General features: G+C 33.8%; 2 protein-coding genes across 2 annotated transcripts in view; one reads left to right on the top strand and one right to left on the bottom strand.

The window, feature by feature from the left end:
* The window catches only part of LOC123703255 (protein madd-4-like), a 157,709-nt gene that overhangs the window by 71,067 nt on the left and 60,729 nt on the right, over positions 1 to 25,913 (bottom strand). The gene's annotated exons all lie outside the window — the stretch shown is intronic.
* Positions 892 to 4,814, top strand: LOC123703259 (cilia- and flagella-associated protein 298-A). The gene is made up of 4 exons (XM_045651205.1): positions 892 to 1,131; positions 1,779 to 1,949; positions 3,849 to 4,092; positions 4,430 to 4,814. Exons 1-4 carry the CDS (start codon positions 925 to 927, stop codon positions 4,681 to 4,683), a joined length of 876 nt encoding a protein of 291 aa, XP_045507161.1. The 5' UTR covers positions 892 to 924; the 3' UTR covers positions 4,684 to 4,814.

Raw genomic sequence — 25,913 nt, 5'->3', positions numbered from 1 at the left:
CATAATTTTTTTTTATGAGAAAGGAGGCAACGGAGCAGACGCAACGCCGGATGGTAAGCGGTCAGCGTCGTCCATGAGCACCCACAACGCCGGGGACATTGTGAGTGTGTTGCCGGCCTTTTAGATAGGAATACGAGCTATAATTATTAAGTATATTCTTCTATAATTTCTAGATTACTATTTCTAAACAATAAATGACCCAGACGTATTAATAAATGACCTGGAAAAATGTAACCCAGTTGACAAGTTGAAATCAACTCAAAAGCTTGTATGCATTAATCAAACGAAACTGTATTTATCCAAACTTTTTCAGTAAATATTGAATTATCGAATTTGCATTTTCAGCCGTATTAAAAACGTATAATCACTTTTATTTCAATATTTGCGAAGAGCTCTCGATTACATACAGCTGTTCGTGAATACAGATGTTCAAAAGCTGATTTTTACCTTTCAAAGTAGCACATTAAAATTTATTTATTATTAATACCCATGTTTCTCTTTCAGCTCGCTTGTTTATTCTGTGTTAATTAATGAATATAATCAGCTGCTAATACATTTTTTAATTAAATACATCTTTTTATATCGCTTTAACTGCTGTTTTCATATGTATATATACTTTTTTTCAAGTATAATAAAAGATAATAAGAGCGAAACTACGAATATACCTAGTGACTTGTAGATAAAATGATATAAAAATTTGCGACGTTTTTGTAAAAACCTTCTGACTTCTTTTAGCGAATCTCGTATTGTTATCATTACTGTTATATTTTTTTCTTTATTATCTTTACTTCTCTAATCCCGGCTCAACTTAACGTTGCCATGGCAACGCTACTTCTGCTACCATAGCAACCGTTGTTATATCAATAATAGCTAAATTCGTATAAAATACATTTTTCAACGTTGTCAAATACAGGAAGAGAAAAAATGGTGATTCTTCTAGTAAAAAGAGGTGATGAAAACCAGTTTCTATATGAAACAAATGTAAATAATCAAGTCGATGATGTGGTTAAGGATATTGTTGCTATATTCAATGGAAGACTTAAAGTTAGCAGGATTTGCTATGAATTTGAAGAACTGTGGACGCATGGGACGTTTTTGCCAACCGAAATGCAAGGCTTGACTGATGAACAAGTAAGAAGAACTTAATAATAGATATTTAGCTTTAAAAGAATCTGATGAATTGAGAACCTGCTCCTTTATTGAAGTCGAATAAAAACTAAACAATGCACACATCATATTTTCAACTACCTACTTAATTATCTATTTGTCCTAAATTCCTGTGCTTAAAACCTGTTGTCATATTATTTACATTGTTTAAAGTTTACTTTCATCTTATATTTCTTTAACCTTTCAAAATTAGTCTTATCTCTATTTTTAAACTGCTGAATTAACACGTTGTAGCAAGGCTGTAGAAAACAACTCTGTTTATAGCACAATTAGAAGGGAACGACCCATACCATCTGGCGCAGAATACATGCTCCCTGAGCCAGGCTGGTTATTAATAGTTAAATTGCTTGTTTACTTCAATAAGCCTATATTTTAGTGACTGACCAGTGTCTACTTCGCTGGATGTCTAGCAAGAATGTATCGATTTAAATTCGTAATAGAAGATTGATATATTTACCACAGTATTTAGGTTCATACATATTTTCCAAGTGTAGGTCCAAATTTGAAAAAAGGCTTCTCCTAATTTTCATACTAATAAACATTTTCATAATAGCTTAGCTCATAGTCGACGTGATTCTAGTTTTAATATAGGTAGTTTTTTGTATATTTAGATTAAAGAATTGAAACTGGAAGATCCTTGGGCTAAACGCTGTGCTCCACAAGGTTATATAGAAGCGAAAGACGACATGGGTCGTCGATGTGGTCTCGCGCCTCCACCGAACCTTCAAGAGGTGCTGAAAAAGGCTGCTGAGTTTGCTAAAGAGACTATTAGTAAGAAACATGTGAGTGAAGTTTAGAAAAATAAGTATTTACTGGATTGTGAAATGCGTAATAAACTCGGCGTCACAAAAATCGCACCTCTTCGAAAATAAGTTTCAAGCATGTCCCGCCAGCAACGAATACATTAAACCCAATCAATATTGGTATCTATTGAAAGTATATTTAACGACCTTTAAATTAACAATAGATAGAATTCCTAAACACAGCAGATCTCATTAGCACTAACGTTAAAAAAAATGTTGTCAAAATACGCATTACAACGGTCACTAATTACACCTCCTTACAAGGGTATAAAACGGGCGACCCGGGTTAAATGTCTGTCATTCGCTATTCAACCTTTGAAGTGAACACACGTGAACAGCTACAGTAAGAAAAATACCCCAGAAGATGGATACCACTGCAGATGAAGCCGCTCAAGTCATTGCACTACTGCAATCAGGGATGCGCCAATGTGATGTTGCTCGACAACTGAACTTGAGTCGTTTTTCCGTTCGACGAGTGTTCCAACGCTTCCAAGAGACTGGTGGCTATATCCGAAGACGTGGATCTGGAAGACAACGGTGCACATCCGAAAGAGACGATCGCTTCATTGTTTCGACGTCTTTACGTAATCGGTTCTCCAATGCTGTTGAGCTGCAACAACAACTGCGATCAGCTCGCAGAACGTCTGTAAGCGTCTCCACGATTAGAAGAAGAATGCGGGAGAAGAAAATTGCAGCTCACAGGGCTGCTACAGGGCCAAAATTGACTGCACAGCATAGGAGAGACCGGTTGCAATTTGCCCGTGACCATGTGGATTGGACAATAGACCAATGGAGGGCTGTGCTCTTCTCGGATGAGACGAGAGTTTGTCTTTTCTGCAACGACAGACGTCGAAGAGTGTACAGGAGGCAAGGGGAACGATTCGCACAAGCCTGTATTCAAGAGACAGTGGAATACAGGGGTGGTTCGTGCATGTTCTGGGGCGGCATGTCAATCGACGGCAAAACGAACCTTGTGTGTGTTTCTCGGACTGGAAGTGCTCGCGGGCAAGGGTCACTGACTGCTCCTCGGTACATAACAGAGATCTTAGAGGAGCAGGTTGTCCCTTATGCGGGTTTTGTTGGCAGTGGGTTCACGTTAATGCACGATAACGCCCGCTGTCACACCGCTTTAATTGTAAGAGACTACCTGCAAGAAGTTGGGATCCCTGTTATGCGCTGGCCGGCGCGAAGTCCAGACCTGAACCCTATTGAGCACCTTTGGGATGAATTGAAACGGCGAGTACGGGCACGTGATCCTGCCCCTACCACTCTCCAAGACCTCCAAGATGCCGTCGTTGCAGAATGGGAGAACATTCCTCAAGAGACTGTTGTCACATTAATTAGGTCCATGACAGAACGCATGAAGGCAGTCATCAGGGCTAGGGGGGGTAACACTAGGTTTTAAGTTGTTTATAAGGACTTTGTTGTAATTTTTGCTGATAAAATAAAATTTAACTTTTTAATCATTTGTATTAGCTTGGTTTTTTTTATTCCCTGATAAACTAAAAACCAAATCTATTGATTTATTCTGAAATTTAAATAAATTGCCTTTCCAATGATACCTTATAGTCATATGTCTACCATTGATTAATAGGGTTAAAATGACTTCGAAGGAAATTCTTATAGAGGTGCGATTTTTGTGACGCCGAGTGTATATGTTTCAATATCTTTCAATTGGCGTCGTTAAGCATGTAGTTTTATAGGAAGTAAACAGTTTTATAAATATTTTTGGCAATTGACCAAATAATAATTTTCAATACGTATCTGCTGTTTTCAAAACTACAAATAAATCGACTAGTAGTAGGTACCGTAAATAAAGTTCATTTGAAATATTAGATATAAATATAATATTGAAAACAAAACATTTTCCCCATACAGGTGGATCTAAGAAAATGTATGACTCAAAAGGACGTAGCACGAGCGCTAGAAGAACTTCGTGGTGCTACCAAAATTGTCTTCCCAGCTGGTCTACCACCACATGATCCTGTGCGAATGGAGCTGGATAATGTAGAGGATCTGACAGGAACCCAGGCGGCTAATGAAGTGATAGACCCAGCAAGGGCTTGTCTCTGGGCGTGTGGAAAGAAATTGATCAGTGGGAATATGCTGTGTGATCATTTGGGTCAGTATTTGTTATTAAGATGTCTTTTCTTATGTTAAATTCTATATAGAAATGGCAGAGCACCTTGGAAATGCTCTTTAACAAAATTTCTTGCTCTTTGTACTTTATATAAACATCACTGTATGTCAGTTTATGCATCTTTTTTTCTTGCAAATTGTTTTTTTATGGGAATTCTTCCAGAGCAGTGAAGTTTAGTTGACCTTAACTACCTGACGTTATTCAGTTACCGACTTTACACTGTGTTTCAGTTTTAAATGTCTTATTTTGTATTCTTGTAATTTGTTCTTCATAAGTATATAATGAGAAAATATTTTTTAACACAATCAACATCTTTTAGGTAAGAACGATAAAACTAAAGTAACAGTGAAGCTGTGCAGTTCTTCTGAAGGCGCTCCAGGCAGAGAGCCAGTTTTAACAGAAGATGAAAGGAAACAGCTGATGCTGCAAGCGTACAGGAAACAAGAGGAGTGGAAGAAGCTGGAGCAAGACGAAGATGATAGCTACCTGGACTCCAAGTGGGCTGATGGTCAGAACTTGAAGAGGCAGTTCCATGGATTGAATAATATTTCTTGGAAACCAGTTGCGAAGTAGATTGTATTCTTGTCTTATAAAGAAAAAATGTCTAATAAGTTAGAACGTGTGTGTATTTTCAATTTATTTCTATTAATAAAGAAATTAAATGCACCTGAGGTGTAAGTAGATAGATGAAATATTGAGATTCGTCTTTAGTGAAACTAAGGGCCGATTTTTCAATGCCCAGATAAACAGCTAGATTGACTTTATTCTTCAGTTAACAAAATATTCAATTTTTCAATAGACGAATAGGACTTATCTATCGAATAACTACGTTATTTGAGGAATAAATCTATCTGCTGCTCCAACGGCCAGATAGCGTGCTATTCGACGATTAGACGTTTGAGTTGACAACTGACGCGTCAAATTTGGGATATTTTCGTATGTAATAACATAGAGCGTAGAATTTTTACAATAAAGCCTCTTTCTATAAAATAATTATCAATTAAAATCATATTGAAATTGATGTTTTTGATAGTACCTACTGATGATCATGCCATTGAAAATTTGCCGGACGCTGCCGTTATGTCGTTTCCATCGTAAAATATATAAATTTTAACACAAATTTAATCAAAACTCTTTACTCGAATCAAAACAATAATCAACAATCATAGAACACAAGATAAACTTAAAATGCACTCCTGACGTGAGTCATAATGACGGTTGTTGACATATTGCAAGTTGACTCTATCCCGCTCTAACCTGACTAATTTAATATGTTTGTTTCGCCACTCCAAGAGCAGAGCTGCCAATATGGAAATATTTGGTCAGATAGTTATTCATCAAATAAATCACGATTGAAAAATAGGCGAGCCGTTATGAGTTAGATAAACAATTGAATAAATCTATTCGAGGGGTAGTTATTAGACTGTTTATCTCGGGATTGAAAAATCGGCCCTTATTCGTCGAATAGCACGCTATCTGGCCGTTGGAGCGGCAGATAGATTTATTCGTCAAATAACGTAGTTATTCGATAGATAAGTCCTATTCGTCTATTGAAAAATTGAATATTTTGTTAACTGAAGAATAAAGTCTATCTAGCTGTTTATCTGGGCATTGAAAAATCGGCCCTTAAATGTAAAAATTCTATAAGGATAATAAGTAAGTTGGTACTCGTAGTAGATAAGCTTTTAATTTAAGCTTCTTCAAGCAATACTAAGTACTGAAAGACCCTTTTCATATTTAATTGCCTCTTCCCAGAACTCGGAATCCTAGCAAATATAAACAAAGAACTTCACACTATAATTTTATCGTCTAATATCTTTTCATATTGCACATTTATTATTTACTGAATAGCCCAGGAATGAATTACAGTGTTACTACGATAAATTGTCGCCATTTTCACAATTTTAGGCGAAACTGCGGCATTATGCTAAAATTACAGGTGTTTTGTGAACTCGGTATGAGCACAGCACATTTGAATTCTAAATTATAATGTAACTATGAACTTTGTACAAGAGCACGATACTGGGGAGATAGTATTCCTTGTTTCGATTGTGTTTGTTCTGAGAATTTTGTACGGGAAACTACGGGAAAGAACAATCGTATAGGTAGTAGTGAGTTTTATTACTACTACTTCTATGTATTAATAAAAGAAATCATGTATGTTTGAAGCGTTATTTAATATTGAATTTAAATTTGGATTGTGTTTTCTTATTCTAATTTATAATATTATATAACAGAGTAAATGAAAAAAGATATAATGGGAATAAGCTGCGTGATCATTTGGGTCAGTATTTGTTATTGAGATGTCTTTTCTAAAGTTAGATTCTTTATAACATAGCAGTGCACATTGATAAAGCTATACATTCTATAACAAAGCACCTTGCTTACATGCGATAATATATATGTATAGAAATCATCATATTACCCATCTCTTTTTTAATCCTTTCGTTTCTCTCATAGCAAAAAGAAAGTGTAATTCTCATAGTTGTTGATCAAAACTATCTGAAGTTATAAGTTGCCTGGCAAAGAGAAAGTATATAATTCTCGTTATCTTAGAATAAGGAAAATATTATCGCTAAACAAGCTTTTTGGTAAAATTTGAGAATTGACTTGCATAACTGTATTATATATAGGCTTTTGCTGAATTCACGTGGCATCTATTAATTTAATTCGTATTTGTAATATATTGGTATTTTATAAGTATAATAGATGGATTATTTTTCATTTATCCATCACGCAAAGTAAGCGCTTCAGCCTTAGTTTAAATAATAAAAAGAATGGGTATGATAAATCTTAATACATGTTGATATAAACAGATTTGCACATCAATTATACGCGACATGTATGAAGTTTTGCGCGATTTAATCAAAACGTTTACCGGTCACAGACGTGATAAATTCAATTTAATTTCCACTGAAAACAAGCGGTTTATTCAATCATAATAAATTAGATTCGCATTTAATACTGAAAATTTTGTTGTTGCGGCAACGTTTTGATTGGGAAATATAACTTTTAACTGGTTTATAATGCGGGTTATTTACTTATTTTTGGTTACTTATGGGTTGGAATCATGGCTCATAATGTAATAAATATGTATGTACTATGTAACTGTTTGGTTTGGGCACTTTGTGACACTCAAAGTTTAATTATGCCCTTTTGACGTCATAATTAATGAAGATTTTTTAGCTTCTTTTATTGTAACTACCTAACATATATACATATTTATATTTATAAATAGCTGCCCTAAAAGACTTACATTTGCCCTATTGTCCCGTTTTCCTGTTTTCGCTCCGTCAGAACCCTCCTTGTGTCTTAACGTTAAAAAAATTAACGAATTGGTCGAGCCGTTCTCAAGTTTTGCTCTTATTTACACATTTGGCGATTCATTCTATTATACTTTAGGTACCTAGAAGATAACTAATTAACTCAAACTCAAACTCAAACATTTATTTATTCAATTAGACTTCTCCGAGAAGCACTTTTGAAACGTCAATACATATTTTTAACATTTACCACCAATTCGGAAAGCAGAATCTATGGAGAAGAATCGGCAAGAAACTCCATAGTTGCTCTTTTAAATCATTTCAGTATTACAATTTAATTTTACAAAATATGTAAGTAACTGTACGTAGATGTATATTATCATAATATGCCAAAGAACTGTAACATCTATTATTATAAGTAGTATCACCATTTAAATGACTAAAGTTAAATTTTACATTATGCTTTTATTCCATAACACAAAATAAATTCAAATTCATAAATTTATCGATAAACACGTATACCATTATTTTACTTCCGCGTTTGCAAAATTCTCTATATATATATTTTAATTTTAATGATAATTAATATTTATGTACTAATAATAATAATGCACTGCACCGTACACAATGAAATTACCAATTAACCCAGTTTTAACATTAATAATATTTTCATAAGCGACAAATTCACTTCATCATTATCGCGGTACAAAGCAATAGATTTCTAGATGTGATATAAAATAATAATGTTGATAAACTTAAAAGAGAGCAGATTTTTTTTTTTTGTTAAACTCAAAAACTACGAGCAACATTATTTTACTCTTAGAAAGGTACATTAGGTACATTTTTACGAGTTTCAGAAAGCTTAAATTTAAACGATACAAGATTACTAGCAGTGCTGCGCGCTCGAAAGAGCTACCGCGATCGAACCCGCGTGCCATATCAAGTAAGTATTTCTGTAGCTTTTGTATTATTCTGATGATCTATATTCCTGTAAAATTTCATCAAAACCCGTCCAGTAGACCGCGATAATAATAATAATATACTTACTATTATTTTATTTTATCTAAAATTTCGGCTGTTCTTGAAATTTCTACATCCACAATTATATGACGTTTTCGTAATTACAATGCTCATTAGTGCTGATCCGTTCCGGGATCAGGGTGTATCCGGGTGTACCCGGGTACCCGGTTGCGGTTGATTACAGGTAATAACCGGTAATCCGGTGATTGATGTACCGGTTTATTAAATTTGGTGGATTTTTTGCGGTATTTTTTATAAATTTTTGAGATGTTACTTGCTTGATTGTGTGTATTTCTGGATTAAATGCGACTGCAATTAGCGAATCATGAATACTAAATCCTACTAAGAAAGATTGTGAGAATCGTGTTTGTGAATGTGAATGTTAAATGTGTATGTTTGTTACTCTTTCACGCAAATACTACTGAAGCGATTACAATGAAATTTACTACGCATATAGAGGGTAACTTGGACTAACATAATATATGATAAGTTGGAAAATGCGGGCGATATATAATATAATATTTTTATTAATTTCTTTTATCTATATTGTATATCTCTATTTCCCTACGCTTAAATCTTTGAAACTTTGCAACGGATTTTAGCGGGCGAAGCCGCGAGCGGAAAGTTACTAAGTAAAAATTGTTTATCATCTATTTTAAAATGAAATGTACAAACCATATTGTTAAGATTCTTGGCAAGATAGTATTAGGAACATAAATGGTTGAAAGCATTAGGTATATCCAAGAGCTTTGGGCTTGGAAACGCAACTATTTAGTTGGCACTTTGCCCGGTAACACTGCACTTTGTCCGTTTATTGAATAACATAAAAAGTAAAAAGGTAAGTTATGACCCAGTTAGGTTATAAGTCAAGAGAGTATGGCGCAGAGAGAAATTATTGTTCATGTAAGTTGTTATTATAGAAATTGCATAAAGTAAAAAAATTGGTTGTCTGTAAAGTCGGTTTACTGACGATAGTTGAACGTGACAACGTCCGATTGTGCTTCTTTGTCGCTCGTTCCGCGCTCTCGCTTGCACTTCAAGGCCACGGAACGCCTCAGAGCGAGGTAACGCCGCATGAGTCATGTTTTTTCGTGCGTGCAGCCGGCTCTATCGAATTATAAGACGTTGTCACGTCAAAATTTCCATCATCTGCCTACGAGTAACCTGTTTCAAAAAAGAGCCTACAAATCGCAAAGGTCAATAAAAAAACCACAATGCCCTAATATTGCGATTGCTTACGTGGTGATCAACTTATTCAAGTGAATCGTCTACTATTTTGCTTTAGGTTAGGCTTTTATCATAGGATAAAAAATATGTAATGATTAAATCTTGTAAAGGCTAATATCAATTGGTGATGGTGACCGCTAGCTATCAGGTGACTAATCACTTCGTATCGGCTTTTAATGTCACAAAATAAATTTCACACAAAACTTTAACGATATAAAAAAGTTTCAGAATGAAAATTTATCCCAACCAATCCGGGGTTAAATTAATATAAGAAGCATATAATTTTACAAATTAACTAACCAGCAAATATCTCATTATCATACTAAACGCGTTTCATACAACTGAAATTGAATAAAGCAGGTGGACCGCAAATTTGGCTCAACGAATAATTATATTTCACTAAGTAGTCACACGACTGTGAACGTGCCAACTCGTTGTGTCTGCTTACACGTGATAGTTACTGGCGACAGCTGGATTAGGAAAGTTATCTTCCTTTGTTGGTAGCAGTGAAGTTTAGGTTTTAGAATGTCTTCGTAGATTTGGATACAGTGGTGGTTTATTTTAACGAGGATTAAAAGAGACATACGATGTAGAAATATAATTATATAATAATATTTTGAATAATAAATCAAATTTACAGAATGCATAGAATCTGTAAAATCTCTACTATTGGACAGGAGATTAACATTTGAAATATTTTTAATAATATAACATTAATAAATCGCGCTTAGTATCCGTCTTAAGTTAACCGTTAAGTATTTTATTTCTAAATGTATACTACACGCGTAGAATCACATACTAGAAAATACTAATATTATGCTTTTTAATAAATAAATCTACTACTGAAAATATAAGTTATTATAATAATACACATGAAACTATATCACATATATTCCTTCTCAATCACTATAATTCCAAAACTTCATTCCAGTCTAAAAAAATAATAGAACGCTCCACGTCCACTCAAGATAGCTTGAAACTATCAGTACTTAGTTCAAACGAGGCACAATCTCAGTTATTACCCTCACGTGCAGTTTGCTGACAGGAGATTTTTCCTTTCCAAGATATTGATAATTTACTCTTGGCTTCACCAATCCAGACAATCGAGTAAGAGTAATGGAGTCGATTGAAGAGGAAATTCCATCAAGTGAATTAGATACATTAAAAGTTCTGCTGGTTGAGGCATTTTGTACTTGCGTTCGCGTGAGAGTTATTATTTATAGTAGGTTTTTTTGAAATGATCATGATCTTCAGTAAATTTCTGTATCTTTGAATAATAGTTGTATTTAAGATTTAATTTTATAAATGTTCTACGCTGCAAAATATGGTAAGTACTATTAGAAAGTACGTAAAAAAGATTTTGTGACAGAATTTAAGAAGGTTGTTGTTTATATGTTTGTATTCGTTTTTCTTAACAGTCCCTTGTCGCTTCAAAGGACATGAGGAAAATTGGCTTTACTAGCTAAAGTGTCTAGAAATGGTCTATGTAAATATCAAATGTTTTTATTAGTTAGGTAACATTTACACGTAGTTTACTATCAATCATAACATATTATTTCAAAGTGACTCTCTTACACAGATAACGTATTACGATAAATACATGTAACACGGAATTCACATAAAAAATAACTTCCTAAAACATCAATCAATCTATTTGTCCATAATTTAAAACCTCAATACATTACCCATTATGCCCTTTTAGGTCGAATGATAATGTATTTTTATGTTACATCAATATTCATAGATGTCAAATTTGTGACGTCACATACTTCGTCCGCCATCTTGATTTTGGGTGATGAATAAACCTCGTAATTTTCTTTGTGTAGGTGTGGCTTGACTTTGATTAATTTGATATAATATTTGGTTCCACGTGTATTTATTTTACTGTCTTATGAAAATGTATGTTATAATAACGATCTGTCTTATATTAAAAGTGGGAATAAACATAATTTAAATAGGTCATAATTTAGTATTTCATTTATTTTACACATGTAGAGAAATAATATAAACTATAGAATGTATTTTTTGAGTTAATGTTTATAATAATAAAAGTATTCATAATAAGCGAGTAATCTTAATGTCATTATGATTACTCGCTTATGAGAAAGAAACAGAAACTTATTACGAAGCAAGATAAAATTTCTTCGAATACATTAATATCGATGAAGTTAATTCTAGAACATTCTAAGAGCTTCTGAGAATAATGGATGAGTTCTTTATTAGATGCTAGAAAAATATGAAGATATATTATTAAAATATTAACCTAACATTAGTTAATATTATAAAGTGCGCGCACGTAGCGACGCAACTCCCCATAGAGTTGATGGGAGAGACAAAATAGTTGCGGAGACAAAAGTTGCTCTTGCGCGCTAGCTCTTATGTGATTAAGTTGGTAGCATGTGGTTTTATTTAATATTTAATCAAACAACAAAATAAGCAAATAAAATAATTTAGTACTTGTTCTATAATATTCATACACAATTCCCAGTAATATTTCTACTAAATAAAAGTATATGTCTAACAAATAAAGAATAACAGTCACACTATTTCACAAGTGGCGTAAGCTTGTAGCAATTGTAGCGCGCGTAGCACTTACCCAACTACTTGCTACGAGTTAATGTAGACTGATCTGTTGTACGTAGCACTTTTAAGTGCTCGCAGTCGAAAGGGGTATTCAATGGAAAAACATACAAAATAACTGTTATAGCGTTTTTATCTAGAACTTTCTTTTCTTTTTTTATCAAGTACTTTCTAGAAATAATATTGATAATTGATGATATGCTATATTTTGTGCGTATGCTAAAACGTTTTCAATCTTTGATTCAATAAATAACATGTTTTTTTTTTACTAATATCATCAGTGTCATCGCTTATGTGTCTAAGAGTTAAAAAATTCAAATATACTAAACATTTTATCGACTATCAACCAAAAATACCTTCAAGTGAAGACAAAATGTTTATAAAATTGATCAATTTCCGTGGTGTCAGGAAAAAATATTAAAAGCCAGTTTTGTGCTCACAAAAATATAATTCGCAAACTATTGCTGATGCATTGCGGTCAGAAATGATTGCAATTCGCTAAATAAAGTTATTTATTTCAACTGGCCGATGAAATATTTAGAGCAAACATCAATTGACAATGATGAAATAGAAAAACACGACCCGCCATAAAATATAAAGGCTTAAAAAATGAATGCTTAAAATAACCCGGTCAATTTCAAAGGCGATTAAAATGGAGCGTAAGCCCGCCTAACTTATGAAAAAATTTTTACAATTTCAGAGCTTTTTGCTAGATAAACATAAATAGCTTGAGAATGGCCAAATGTATACTTGGGTATATTTAACCCAGTCAATGCATAGCATTGGGGTATATTTAACCCGGTCAGATGAGACAAAAGGTTTTTGCGGTGGATGGAGTTTTATATAATTTTTTATAGGATTTGACAACTGCGTGGTTCGAGTGATTGTAACTGCAGTATTTCGATTCTTCAGTTGTTTAAATATTTTGTTGAAATTATGTGAAATTATTGAATGTACCCAATATGTTCTTACAAGTGAAGATTTTTAAATTAGTTCGTGTTCTATGCAACTGTATATGAATGTATTTATTTATCAGTTGTATAATATGATAAGATGGATTGAGTGAATCTAAGAAAATAAAAATATGACATTTCTCTTGTTACTTTTTCTATTAAATTGCGTAAATAAGAAATTAATTTGTAAATTTGATTAAAAACAATTGCAAATATTGTAATGTAAAACAATATATTTAAAGTCATTGCGTTTATAAAAACCGATCCATTTCTTAAAAATGCCTAACGAATACTAAAAATTTCAAAGAACTATCACAGTGTCAAAGCAAAAATCTTTTGATAAAGCCAACAATAGAGATGTGATATGTTCAAGAATCAGTGTGAAATGAAAAGATTCCAGCCACCAGATATAATACCAGTAAAATGTAATTTATTACATACAATATGCCGTTAAAGACGTATATCTTTTGTGTGGACTTAACAAAGATTTCAAATCAGACGAACATAAAACGGCACAAAAGCAAGACAATAAAATGTAATCTTGCTGTGATTGAGCGAAGCGTTGTTGAAAATATGTTCGTATGTATTATATTATGTCAAAAATAACAAATAATAAGGTGAAATACGAAGCAAAAATAAATTACTGAAAGTTTTAATTAAATACTTATATGTATGAAGACAGACCAATAAAATAAAGTATGATGAAACATTTTCACAGGTTCTATAATATACCTAGAATATATTGTACACTAGCGGCCCCGGCTTCGCCCGTGGTACATGTTTACATTATATCTCCGTAAGAACGTCATCTTCGTAATTCAAGGAATATAATAAAAAAATAATTAACGAAATTGGTTTAGTCATTCACGAGATTTGCGCTTACCAACACATTTTGCGATTCATTTTTATTATACAGGGTGTCCCACTATTGGTATACTATAATGGATAGATCGCGTGCTGGTAGCAAAGCTGGGCGGGTTGCTTGTTAGGGGTGTACACTGTACAGTGTACACAAAGAGTTTTAAGAATTCATCTATTTGAAAAAAAAACTGCGTATGGAATTTTATAAGTAGATATTTTTTACTTACTCAGCGTATGCTTAAATATTACCTCCTTTGAGCTTAGTATACCAACAGTGGGACATCCTGTATAGATGTGATACTGACATGAATTTAAACGCGATAATACAATGCGAATAATGGTAGGTTATAAACATTGGTAATAAAACACGGCCACTCAATCGCTTGCGGCGTCATTTCATCAAATCGACACACATTTGAGAGTTCCCAAGGGCTTATGTTCCAAGATCCTATTATAAGTTTGTAAGACGGTATGGATATGCCGTTAAAATATTTAATACCGTCAGATTATAATCTGACTATGGCTATATTGTTGCAAATTACATAATATATTGTTGCCTTTAATAGATTCTATATAATGCTCTATTTTTCGGTAGATTTCATTTTTAAATTATTTCGCGAAAACCACAAAGAATTTTGATGATACTTTACAGTGATATAACTTAAGTACCAGAAGGAACGCATAAGTTAAAAAACTTGCTTTTGCCTGCGGATTCGGTGCCTGTGAATCCGTGTCACAGATAGTATCAAAATTTTTATGATAATCGTTATATACAGACAACAATTCTTCAGTAACACAAGTGTATCAAAATAATTGAATATTAATATGAACGAATTACGTTATCGTAATAATTTATTAACGATAAACGATTGTTCAATTTATTAAACAAAGGTTCTGAATATAATAATTATTTAATCGGCGTCAAATGTATTCACAGCAATTAAATTATGAAGGTAAATTTTCATGAATGGAAAATATAATTATATATTACTAGCTTACCGCCCGCGACTTCGTCAGCTTAGTGTAAAATCTAATTAATTATAATATATTAAAATTTAAAACTTTCCTCCTGAATCACTCTATCTATTAAAAAATACATCAAAATCCGTTGCGTAGTTTTAAAGATTTTAGCATACAAAGGGACATAGGGACAGAGAAAGCGTCTTTCTTTTATACTGTGTAGTGACTAAAAGTGAAAACAATTCCTAAATGATAACATATTTACAGTGATGAATCTTAGGAATCAAACTTTAACACAATACTTACATACACTACTGTTTAATTAGCAACGTATTGCGTTACTAATAAACAAAACATGTGACACTCGGGGACTGCCGCGGTAAAGCTATTGCATAGCGTGCCTTCAAGCCACACCTCCGAGCCCGTCGGAGTGGGGAGCGTGAGGTTTTTTCGTTACGGAATTTCTCGATTCGGTTCCCGCGCTCAAGGCCCGCGATAGAAGCTATGCAATAGCTTAAAATCATAACTAAAAAGTTAAATTTAAAACTGATAACTATAGATGCATTTGACAATATTTTTAGGTTATATCCTCTGAAAGTTAGATACGACAAAACTACACGGTTTTGTATCGAATATTCCATACAAGGAATAAATAGTGAAAAATCAAAAGCATAAAAATACAACGCAATAAAACACTGATACTCCGTATCCCAATTTCAGTGAATCGGCCGTTTGGGTGTTAAGGACGGCGTTATGCCAAATTGAGTCATAAATAAATATTAATATGATTTAAGATCGTTTACTGGAATTTAGGTTTGGTATTCGTGACTTTATTACCGAGTTAGTAGTGATATCGTAGCGAGTTTACTTTTATAAACGGAATATTAAAGTAAACGTGATTTGAATAGTCCTACTTATATTAAAAATACGAAATTTTGTGAGGATGGATGTATATGAGTGTTTTGCTCCTTCACGCAAATACTACGAAACCGATTACAATGAAATTAAGCACACATATAGAAAGTAACTTGGATTAACACATAAGATAGGTTTTATCCCGGAAATCCCACTTACACAATAATCTTGAATCTATTTATTGAAATTATACGTACATTTATTTTGTTATGTGAAACTACCCTTAACATTAATTTTTAATTGTTGCAAAATGACGATTAAATAACGCTTTTATCTACACTAATATTATAAAGAGGAAAGGTTTGTAATTATGTATGTATGTATGGTTTTCACGCATAAACTACTGGACCGATTTTGATGAAATTTGGAACAGACAATCTTTAGACCCTGAGAAAGAACATAGGAAAGCATAGGAGGCTTTTATTGCGAATTATGTACCACGGGAGAAGCCGGGGTGGACCGCTAGTAACAAATAAAGTTAAATAAACAAACGTTCAAGTTTCATTTTATTTAAAACCCAATTTTGTACAACATTAAAGTGCAAATGAAACTGCATTTACATTAACCCCTCGTATGTGCCAATCTGCTGGATGCCATTTTCCCGATTTTCCCAATCTGTGCAACCGGGAGCCGGTTGGTCAACAGACAGCGAAATTTTGCGATAAACTTTTACTGTAACTCGATTTTCTCCGTATCCAGTACGAATTAAGTTAATTCAAGTTATAAATCTTATTGTAAATTGAATAATCTTTATTCACTTTCAACCATTTCTATATAAATACTCAATCAAAGCTAACATAGAACTTTCAACAGAGGGTAGTGTGATATTTAGATAAGTTTCGGTTATAATTTGAATTAAAACAACATTTGGAAGTAAGAATAAGTAATAAGTAAGAATAGACAGCAATCCCAGTAGCAATCGGGAAATTTATAAAAACGCCCAAGTCGTTCTTAAATCAATTAATCCTTCGCAACTGAACGACACGCTTCTTACAAAGTTCCTAAGAGCCGTTCAAACTATCTACAGCTTCGAGCTTATGAACTCGTAATACTATTTTCTATGGCGGTATTGTTTCATCGTACAAAGGACTACTGTATTGTTGGTATAGCGTATAATTTTTATATGGGAAATTCGAATCAAATTTTCAGCGTTCAATTGGAGTATGGAATTTTTACAGAAATATAGCATCGATGTACAATTGTCATATTTTTTCTATGCAGGGGTCCTATTGTTGAATTTGAAATATTTTTCTTTGTATTTTAAACCGAGTTCTCCTTGTTTTAATTTTTATAGAGCACAAAATTCATCTTTTTAAATAGTTTCTTCACTGGCAGCATAATATTGTGGTTTTCTTGATTCACTCACTCTCAATGAATAGTTGATATATCGGTTTATTTAAAATAATGTCCCATTTCCTGAAATAATTAAAAAAAAATGATTTACAGAATTGATATTTCCAACCAAATAAAAAAAATGCAAATAGTTAAGTATCACATTCCTACATACCACCGTCCCTGATCGTTTACCGTAATATGATGGGGTCAAGGAATCCCTGGACATCGCAATATCCTTTGCGCGTTGTAAATAACGAGTTCCGTAAATATTACATGGACACGAGGCAATCTACTTCGAACATTATATTAAGTGTTATTGCTTTTCGGTCGGTATGATTATGGGATATGGGTGGGTCAAGGGATGTCAAACTAATTTTAACTTGAATATGGTTCTGGTCGGGTTAATAATTTGAACGATGTTTGGTGCGAACTGTTGATATTTCAATATATTTTTGTTACGAACGTAGTATGCATGAAAAATATACATATGAAAAATATACAGTACATAAGTAGTAGTTGTTGGTGAAAAGAGTTTGTATAAACAAATGTGTATGTCAAATACCTATGTGTCATCTTATAATTTCTCTCTTCCGTCTTTACCCTTCGTACTACGCGCATCGTCTAATAAAGAATCTTAAGTTTATTCAACAATCTTTGCTTTTTCCTGCCCAAAACCCATCAGGTTATGGGCCCAGGACGTTATCTTTGCTCTGTATATAATTATTTTTGAGTTTTGGCAGAATAAAAGTAATTTTATAAATAAACTAAAACGCCCGTCCATACATGTAAAAATGGCGACATCAACATCGGTTTCGACTTTAACTCCTGTGGAGAAGTTGAGCGGCATAGAAAACTACAGTAATTGGAAGTTCCAACTGAAAATGCTACTCATTCACGAGGACTTATGGGACGTCGTTTCGGAAGATAAAACTGAAGATGTCAAAGATGCGGCTCATATGAAGAGATCTCAGAAAGCTCTTGCTAAGATCTGTTTGTCAGTAAAGCCCTCGGTTTTTACGCATGTAAGGAACGCAGAGACGGCGCGGGATGCATGGATTAATTTGCAAAAGGCGTACGAAGACAAGGGGTTGTCAAGGAGACTGAGTTTGCTTCGTCTTTTGTTTGCAACAAAATTATGCGAATGTGAAAGCATGGAAGCTTACGTTGCGAAGATTAGCGACCTAAGTCAACAGCTGAACGATATTGGTTCACCTCTGGAAGACGATTTCGTTGCAGTTCTCTTACTGAGTGGCTTGTCTCAAGACTTTGATCCACTCATAATGGCACTTGAAAATTCTAATATCAAGTTGTCGAGTGAAGTGGTCAAAACGAAGCTCATGCAGGAGAAGCAACGACGTGATGAAAAAGGTGACACGAGTTCAACAGCTTTGGTGGCGGCACGTAAGAAAATCAAATGCTTTAAGTGCAAGAAGCTTGGTCACTTCTCGAGGAACTGTAAATCTGTGAAACCAGTTAAGGCGGAGAGCTCAACAAACCAGTTACTATTGACAGCATTATCAGCTTGTGTGCAGAATGATATATGGTTAATAGACTCTGGTGCGAGTAGTCATATGTGTCATGACAGGAATATACTAAATAACTTTGTTCCTGGTTATGTGTCTGAAGTCAAGGTGGCTAATGGTGAAAAACTATTTACTGCTGGTCGTGGTGATGTAAAAGTAAATTTGAAATTAGGCATCAAAACAATCAGTGAAGTTTATCATGTACCGAATTTAGCTACAAACTTGTTGTCAGTCAGTGCGTTAACTAGGAAGGGTTTTAGAGTTATTTTTAATGAAAAATGTTGTAATATATTCTATGGTAAAAAGCTAGCAGCTACAGCTGTACATAAAAATGGTGTTTATCAATTAGAAACTGCAGAATCTGTTAGAGAGCGTGATCTGTGTGTGGTAGGATGTGGTGGCTGTTCTATGTTTTCAGGGAATAGTGTAGAATCTGCGACTACCAAGGTAAATACAGAAGCTCAAGATTTAGTGCAGAAGAAAGCATCTGAGAGCTGTAAGAAAGAAACTGAGCTGAGTTTCCAGGCGGCTGCTAACTCTGTTACGCAGGAGACATGGCACAGGAGACTAGGACATCTCAATATGAGGAGTATGCATTTGTTAATGAAAGGTATGGCTAGTGGTATTACTTATGATAAATCACAGTTCAGTCAATGTGAAGCTTGTGTTAAGGGGAAGCTTAGCAAATTACCTTTTCCTAAGAAGGCACAAAGTAGGTCAAATGAACTGTTAGGTGTTGTACACAGTGATTTATGCGGGCCTATGCCAGTGAAATCTTTCGGTGGTGCTAGTTACTTCCTCACGTTTATTGATGATTGTAGTAGGAAAACATGGATTTATTTTCTGAAAAATAAGAGTGAAGTTTTCGATAACTTCAAACATTTCAAGGCAATGGTGGAGAACCAAACCAATAGAAAAATAAAATTGTTGAGGACGGATAATGGAGGCGAATATGTCAATTCTATATTCCAGGAATATTTGAAGGATAACGGCATCATTCACCAGACTACCATACCGCACTCGCCTCAGCAGAACGGTGTTGCTGAGCGGGCCAACAGGACAATCGTCGAGAAGGCTCGTAGCATGTTACGAGACGCAGGCTTAGATGGGCAGTTCTGGGCAGAAGCGGTCAATACCGCTGTTTATTTGAAGAACCGGTCCCCTACAAAAGCAGTCTACGGTAGCACGCCAGAGGAAAAATGGACTAATGAGAAGGTGAATCTTAGCCATTTACGTATATTTGGTTGTGTGGTTTATGCCTTGACACAGAATCGTAAGAAATTAGATTCAAAATGTAAACCTTACATTTTTGTAGGATATTGTGAAAATAGTAAGGGTTATAGATTGATTGATCCAGAGAATCTCAGCAAAATTATTAAATCAAGGGATGTTGCTTTCTTTGAAAACAAATTCTATACAAAAAACACTGAAAAATGTGAAAATGGTGATTTTTTCATGATGATAAATAATTTACAGACTGAGAATTTAAACTCAAATGATTCTCATGTTGAAGTGGCACAGTCTGAAAATTCACTATCACCAGAAAAAGGGGAAGAAAATGAGATTGTAACTAATCCCAGAAGACAGTGTATTTTTGAGTTAGATGACTCTGACAGCAGTAGTTCTGTTGATCCTTCCGATGTCACTTACATTCCAGGTGAATCGACACTTGAAGATGCGATGGATACATCGGAATATGACAGTGCGTGTACTGCAATGCTGACCTGCATTGGAGATGAACCAGAGACAGTTCAAGAAGCTCTAGGAGGGGCTGAAGCTGTTCACTGGAAGAAAGCAATGGCTGATGAGTATCAATCATTTATTAAAAATAAATGTTGGACATTAACTGATCCACCTAAAGATCAAAAACCGATTAAGTGCAAGTGGGTTTTTAAGAAAAAGAAAGATCTTGATGGAAATCTAAAGCAGTATAAAGCCAGATTGGTAGCTAAAGGTTTTACACAGCGCTATGGAATTGATTACGAGGAAACTTTTTCTCCAGTGGTTCGATATTCCACTATTCGCATATTATTGGCTTTAGCAGCTGAAAAGCAGATGGATATCGATCATTTGGATGTAAGAACTGCTTTTCTAAATGGAGATTTGCAAGAAAAAGTTTTCATGGAACAACCGGAAGGTTATAAAGTAAAAGGCTGTGAGCATAAAGTATATAAATTGCATAAAGCAATTTATGGCCTAAAGCAAGCTTCGAAGTCTTGGTATGAAAAGATAAACCATGTGTTGGTTACAAACTTTGTTTCAGAAGACTGTCCTCAGAGCCCTGCGTGTATTTTAAATCAAATGGTGAAGAATTAGTCATCATTGGGTTGTATGTGGACGATATATTATTATTTTCAACCAGAAATTCACAAATGAAAGTTGAAATAAAGAAGAAACTCATGCAAGAATTCGAAATGAAGGATTTAGGGCCAGCCAGCCATATACTTGGTATGCGCATCACAAGAAACCAAGATAATATCTATCTTGATCAGTCTAGTTACATAAAGAATGTTTTAGACCGTTTTCATATGACTGACTGTAAGCCAGCTCAAACTCCAATGGAATCGGGATTGAAACTTGTAAAGGCTGATAAAAAGGAGGAGAATTTGGAATATAGAAATTTAATTGGTTGTTTAAATTATATTTCAGTTAGCTCCAGGCCAGACATCGCGCACGCGGTAAGCATGCTGAGCCAGTATAATGATTGTTATGATCAGCGTCATTGGAAGGCCGCGAAACGCGTACTACGGTATTTAAAGGGTACTGTAAACTACAAACTTGTTTTTAGTAGAAGTGGTCTAGACATCAATGGGTATATTGATGCTGACTGGGCTTCGTGTGAGGTCGATCGTAGGTCGTACACTGGGTTTGTGTTTCAAATTGGGAACTGTTCTGTATCGTGGGAAAGTAGAAAACAGCGAACAGTCGCTCTTTCTAGCACAGAAGCAGAATATATGGCTCTATCAGATTCTTGTAAAGAAGCGTTATTCATAAGAACTCTGTTGTATGAATTGTTAGGTAGACATTGTTCTGTTACGATTTTTAATGATAACCAATCAGCACAAAAATTGTGTAAGAATCCTATGTATCATGCTCGTACGAAACATATAGATATGCGGCATCATTTTATAAGAGAAGTTGTAAAAGATAATATTGTTAATCTGAATTATTTGTGTACTTCTGAAATGACTGCCGATATTTTAACAAAACCACTTACTAAAGAAAAGCATTATAAGTTTGTAACGTGTTTAGGTTTACAATAAATTTGTTAAATTCTTAAATTGTAAAAACTAACGCCTTTAGTACACCGACGCGTTCGCGTGCGGCAGCGAATCTCTGCGAAACTACAGCGTAGCGAAATATCAGCGAAACGTTAGTACACAGCAATGTTTCGCAACTTTTTCGCATTGATATGCCATTGTCATTTTTGACGACTGCAGGTGCAGACGTAATTTCAGAATGTCATCTCAGTCAATGTCATTTTTAGCAACTGGTGACACATATACAACAATATATTTTTCTTATCGTTTGGGTGAATGCACCGTTTCAAAGATAGTAACTCAAGTATGCGAACAAATTTGGAAACTTAGATTACAAACTAAAGTACAGATGGAGCATGACAACCGCCCGTCGCCCTTGTCAAAGAAAATACGAAATCAAAAACAAATACGTCGCTGCACCAGTGCTATAGCGCATATAGTGTCATGCAATACGTCAAAAAGGGTTTGCAATTTAAGTAAAAAAATGCCGTCTTGTGATAATAAAACGCTGTAAAATTTGTTCCCAAAAACAAAAAAAAGATAAAACATCGTTTCACAGGTTTTCTGTAGATTATTTAGCTGATTTATTTCTTTAATACGAATAATAATTTTACAGATATGAAGGAATACAAAACTTCAACGTATGTTGCCAGTATTTTGAAAATGAATTTGCCATTTTTATTGGTAAAACGGTAAAATGGTTAAAAGATCTTCAGGGTAATGCTGTTGGATTTTTCGATCGTGAATGTGATTATTTGTATAGTGCACTACAGGTTCATGATAATTATTAGATTATTTTAATAAGCATAATACATTATTTTGTTACTTTTATAAAGCTTAAAAACGTCATAGTCGTTTTCGCTCGCGATTTAATTTATGTGAACTCCATGATGGATATGATGAAAATAAAATGTCCCGTATTCTCGACTAAAAACTACCGCTATTCGTATTCATATATTATGAAAAATAAAAAATAATATAATTATTATAGTTAATATTAAAACTTTTTTTATGTAATTTATTTAATAAAAAATTGAATACAATTATTTTGTCCATATATAAATTTAGTAGGCAGGTACTTTATGTTATAAAAGAATTTAAATAAAAATTAGAACTTGACTTCTCATATATGTATATAGCCTACGTCACTACCGCCACTAACATAATGATTCAGATCATTGCAATGAAACCTCACCACTCAAAATCGGTCCAACGGTTTATACTGCAGGGCGTGTCAAAGAAATATTATACATGTACATACATAAACTCGAAAAACATAACCCTCTTTTTTCCGTAGTCGGGGAAAAATTTGGGAAATTTTTCAATATCTGGCAACATTACACGCACACAGAAGCACCGTGTACGTACAGTGCAGCGGTGAAATGACAGCACACATAGCTTTATTGAAAATGACGATAAATTATTCGGTTTAGTTCGGCAACGCTCCATCTGTCTTTTATTTTGTAATCTAAGTTTGGAAAATACTACAGCCAGAGTACATCCCGGTTCCTTCTACTAAAACATGATTGGAAATAATAATGGGGTTTTCCTAATTGCCTCGGGAGTATTGACGGCAAGCATATTGTTATTAAATTTCCACCTAACAGCGGCTCACTGTTCTATTGCTATAAAAAACGATTTTCTACTGTGTTATTGGCAATAGTTGATCCACATTACAAATTTACTTACATAGATGTAGGATCATAATTATGGTAAAGATTCCGATACTACAATATTTGAGAACTCATCATTTTATCAGCTTTTAAAAAGTGGACGGTATCTGAATTTGCCAGCTCCAAAACCTTTGCCAGGTTTCAAACAGACTACACCACATGTATTCATTGAAGATTTAAATTAGAAACCTTTCTAATGAGACAAGAGACGCAGCAATGAATGACAATGATAAAAAAAGATTTAATAAATCATTAAGTAGGGCACGAGTAGTAGTAAAATGTGCGTTTGGCATTTTAGCACAAAAATTTAGAATATTCTTGAGGCCCTTTGAAACAGATTTGAATAATACTATTAAAATTGTTAAAGCTGCAGTATACACATACGAAAATAAACAATTTTCGGACACTTTAGGAGCATTCGTACCAATGCATGCCAATAGACATAGGGCAGACTTAGCAGCGCTTAATGTTCGATCACAATTTGTAAATTATTTCAAAGAAAATTAAAAACATAAAATGTATGAAATATAAACAATAAATTTTTTACCATCTATCAGAGTCTTTTCTTGAAGTTTTCTCCATGCTACCTCTTTTTTGTACGTATTTTTCTTAGATTACAAAATAAAAGACAGATGGAGCGTTGCCGAACTAAACCGAATAATTTATCGTCATTTTCAATAAAGCTATGTGTGCTGTCATTTCGCCGCTGCACTGTACGTACACGGTGCTTCTGTGTGCGTGTAATGTTGCCAGATATTGAAAAATTTCCCAAATTTTTCCCCGACTACGGAAAAAAGAGGGTTATGTTTTTCGAGTTTATGGATGTATGTATAATATTTCTTTGACACGCCCTGCAGTATAAACCGTTGGACCGATTTTGAGTTGTGAGGTTTCATTACAATGATCTGAATTATTATGTTAGTGGCGGTAGTGACGTAGGCTATATACATAAATGAGAAGTCAAGTTTTAATTTTTATTTAAATTCTTTTATTACATAAAGTACCTGCCTACTAAAGTTATATATGGACAAAATAATTGTATTCATTTTTTTATTAAATAAATTACATAAAAAAAGTTTCAATATTAACTATAATAATTATATTATTTTTTATTTTTCATAATATATGAATACGAATAGCGGTAGTTTTTAGTCGAGAATACGGGACACTTTATTTTCATCATATCCATCATGGAGTTCACATAAATTAAATCGCGAGCGAAAACGACTATGACGTTTTTAAGCTTTATAAAAGTAACAAAATAATGTATTATGCTTATTAAAATAATCTAATAATTATCATGAACCTTTAGTGCACTATACAAATAATCACATTCACGATCGAAAAAATCCAACAGCATTACCCTGAAGATCCTTTAACCATTTTACCGATTTACCAATAAAAATGGCAAATTCATTTTCAAAATACTGGCAACATACGTTGAAGTTTTGTATTCCTTCATATCTGTAAAATTATTATTCGTATTAAAGAAATAAATCAGCCAAATAATCTACAGAAAACCTGTGAAACGATGTTTTATCTTTTTTTTTTTGTTTTCGGGAACAAATTTTACAGCGTTTTATTATCACAAGACGGCATTTTTTTACTAAAATTGCAAACCCTTTTTGACGTATTGCATGACACTATATGCGCTATAGCACTGTTGCAGCGACGTATTTGTTTTTGATTTCGTATTTTCTTTGACAAGGGCGACGGGCGGTTGTCATGCTCCATCTGTACTTTATTTTGTAATCTAAGGTATTTTTATAATCTGCGTGTCCAATTGCGTATAATACGGGATAATCTCGAATAGAATGCAAAAATAATTCAGTATTTTCGGCATCCATGGCCAATGATATTTTATGTATAGATACGTTATTATAATACTCACAAATCACAATATAGTATATAAATAAACAAATAGTTGCCATGGCAATTGGCATTTTGGCACGTTGGTGGCGTATCTAGGTACCTCTTGTCTATATCTATACATATAATAAATCTGTAGAAGGGTCAATTCTGTACATTGAAAATATTGAAAAAATAAATAGCAGGGGGTGTAACTGGATCGATACCAAACCCAAATATGTGATTAAAAAAATTTTTGTCTGTCTGTCTGTCTGTCTGTATGTGAAGGCATCACGTGAAAACTAGCGGTTCGATTTCGATGAAACTTGGTATAATTATACCTTATTATCCTGGGCGTAAAATAGGATACTTTTTATCCTGGAAA

Source organism: Colias croceus, chromosome 25 (assembly GCF_905220415.1).
Source record: "Colias croceus chromosome 25, ilColCroc2.1".
NCBI lineage: Eukaryota > Metazoa > Arthropoda > Insecta > Lepidoptera > Pieridae > Colias > Colias croceus.
Note: the sequence above shows the minus strand (reverse complement) of the source record. Positions and strands in the feature narration are given on the sequence as shown.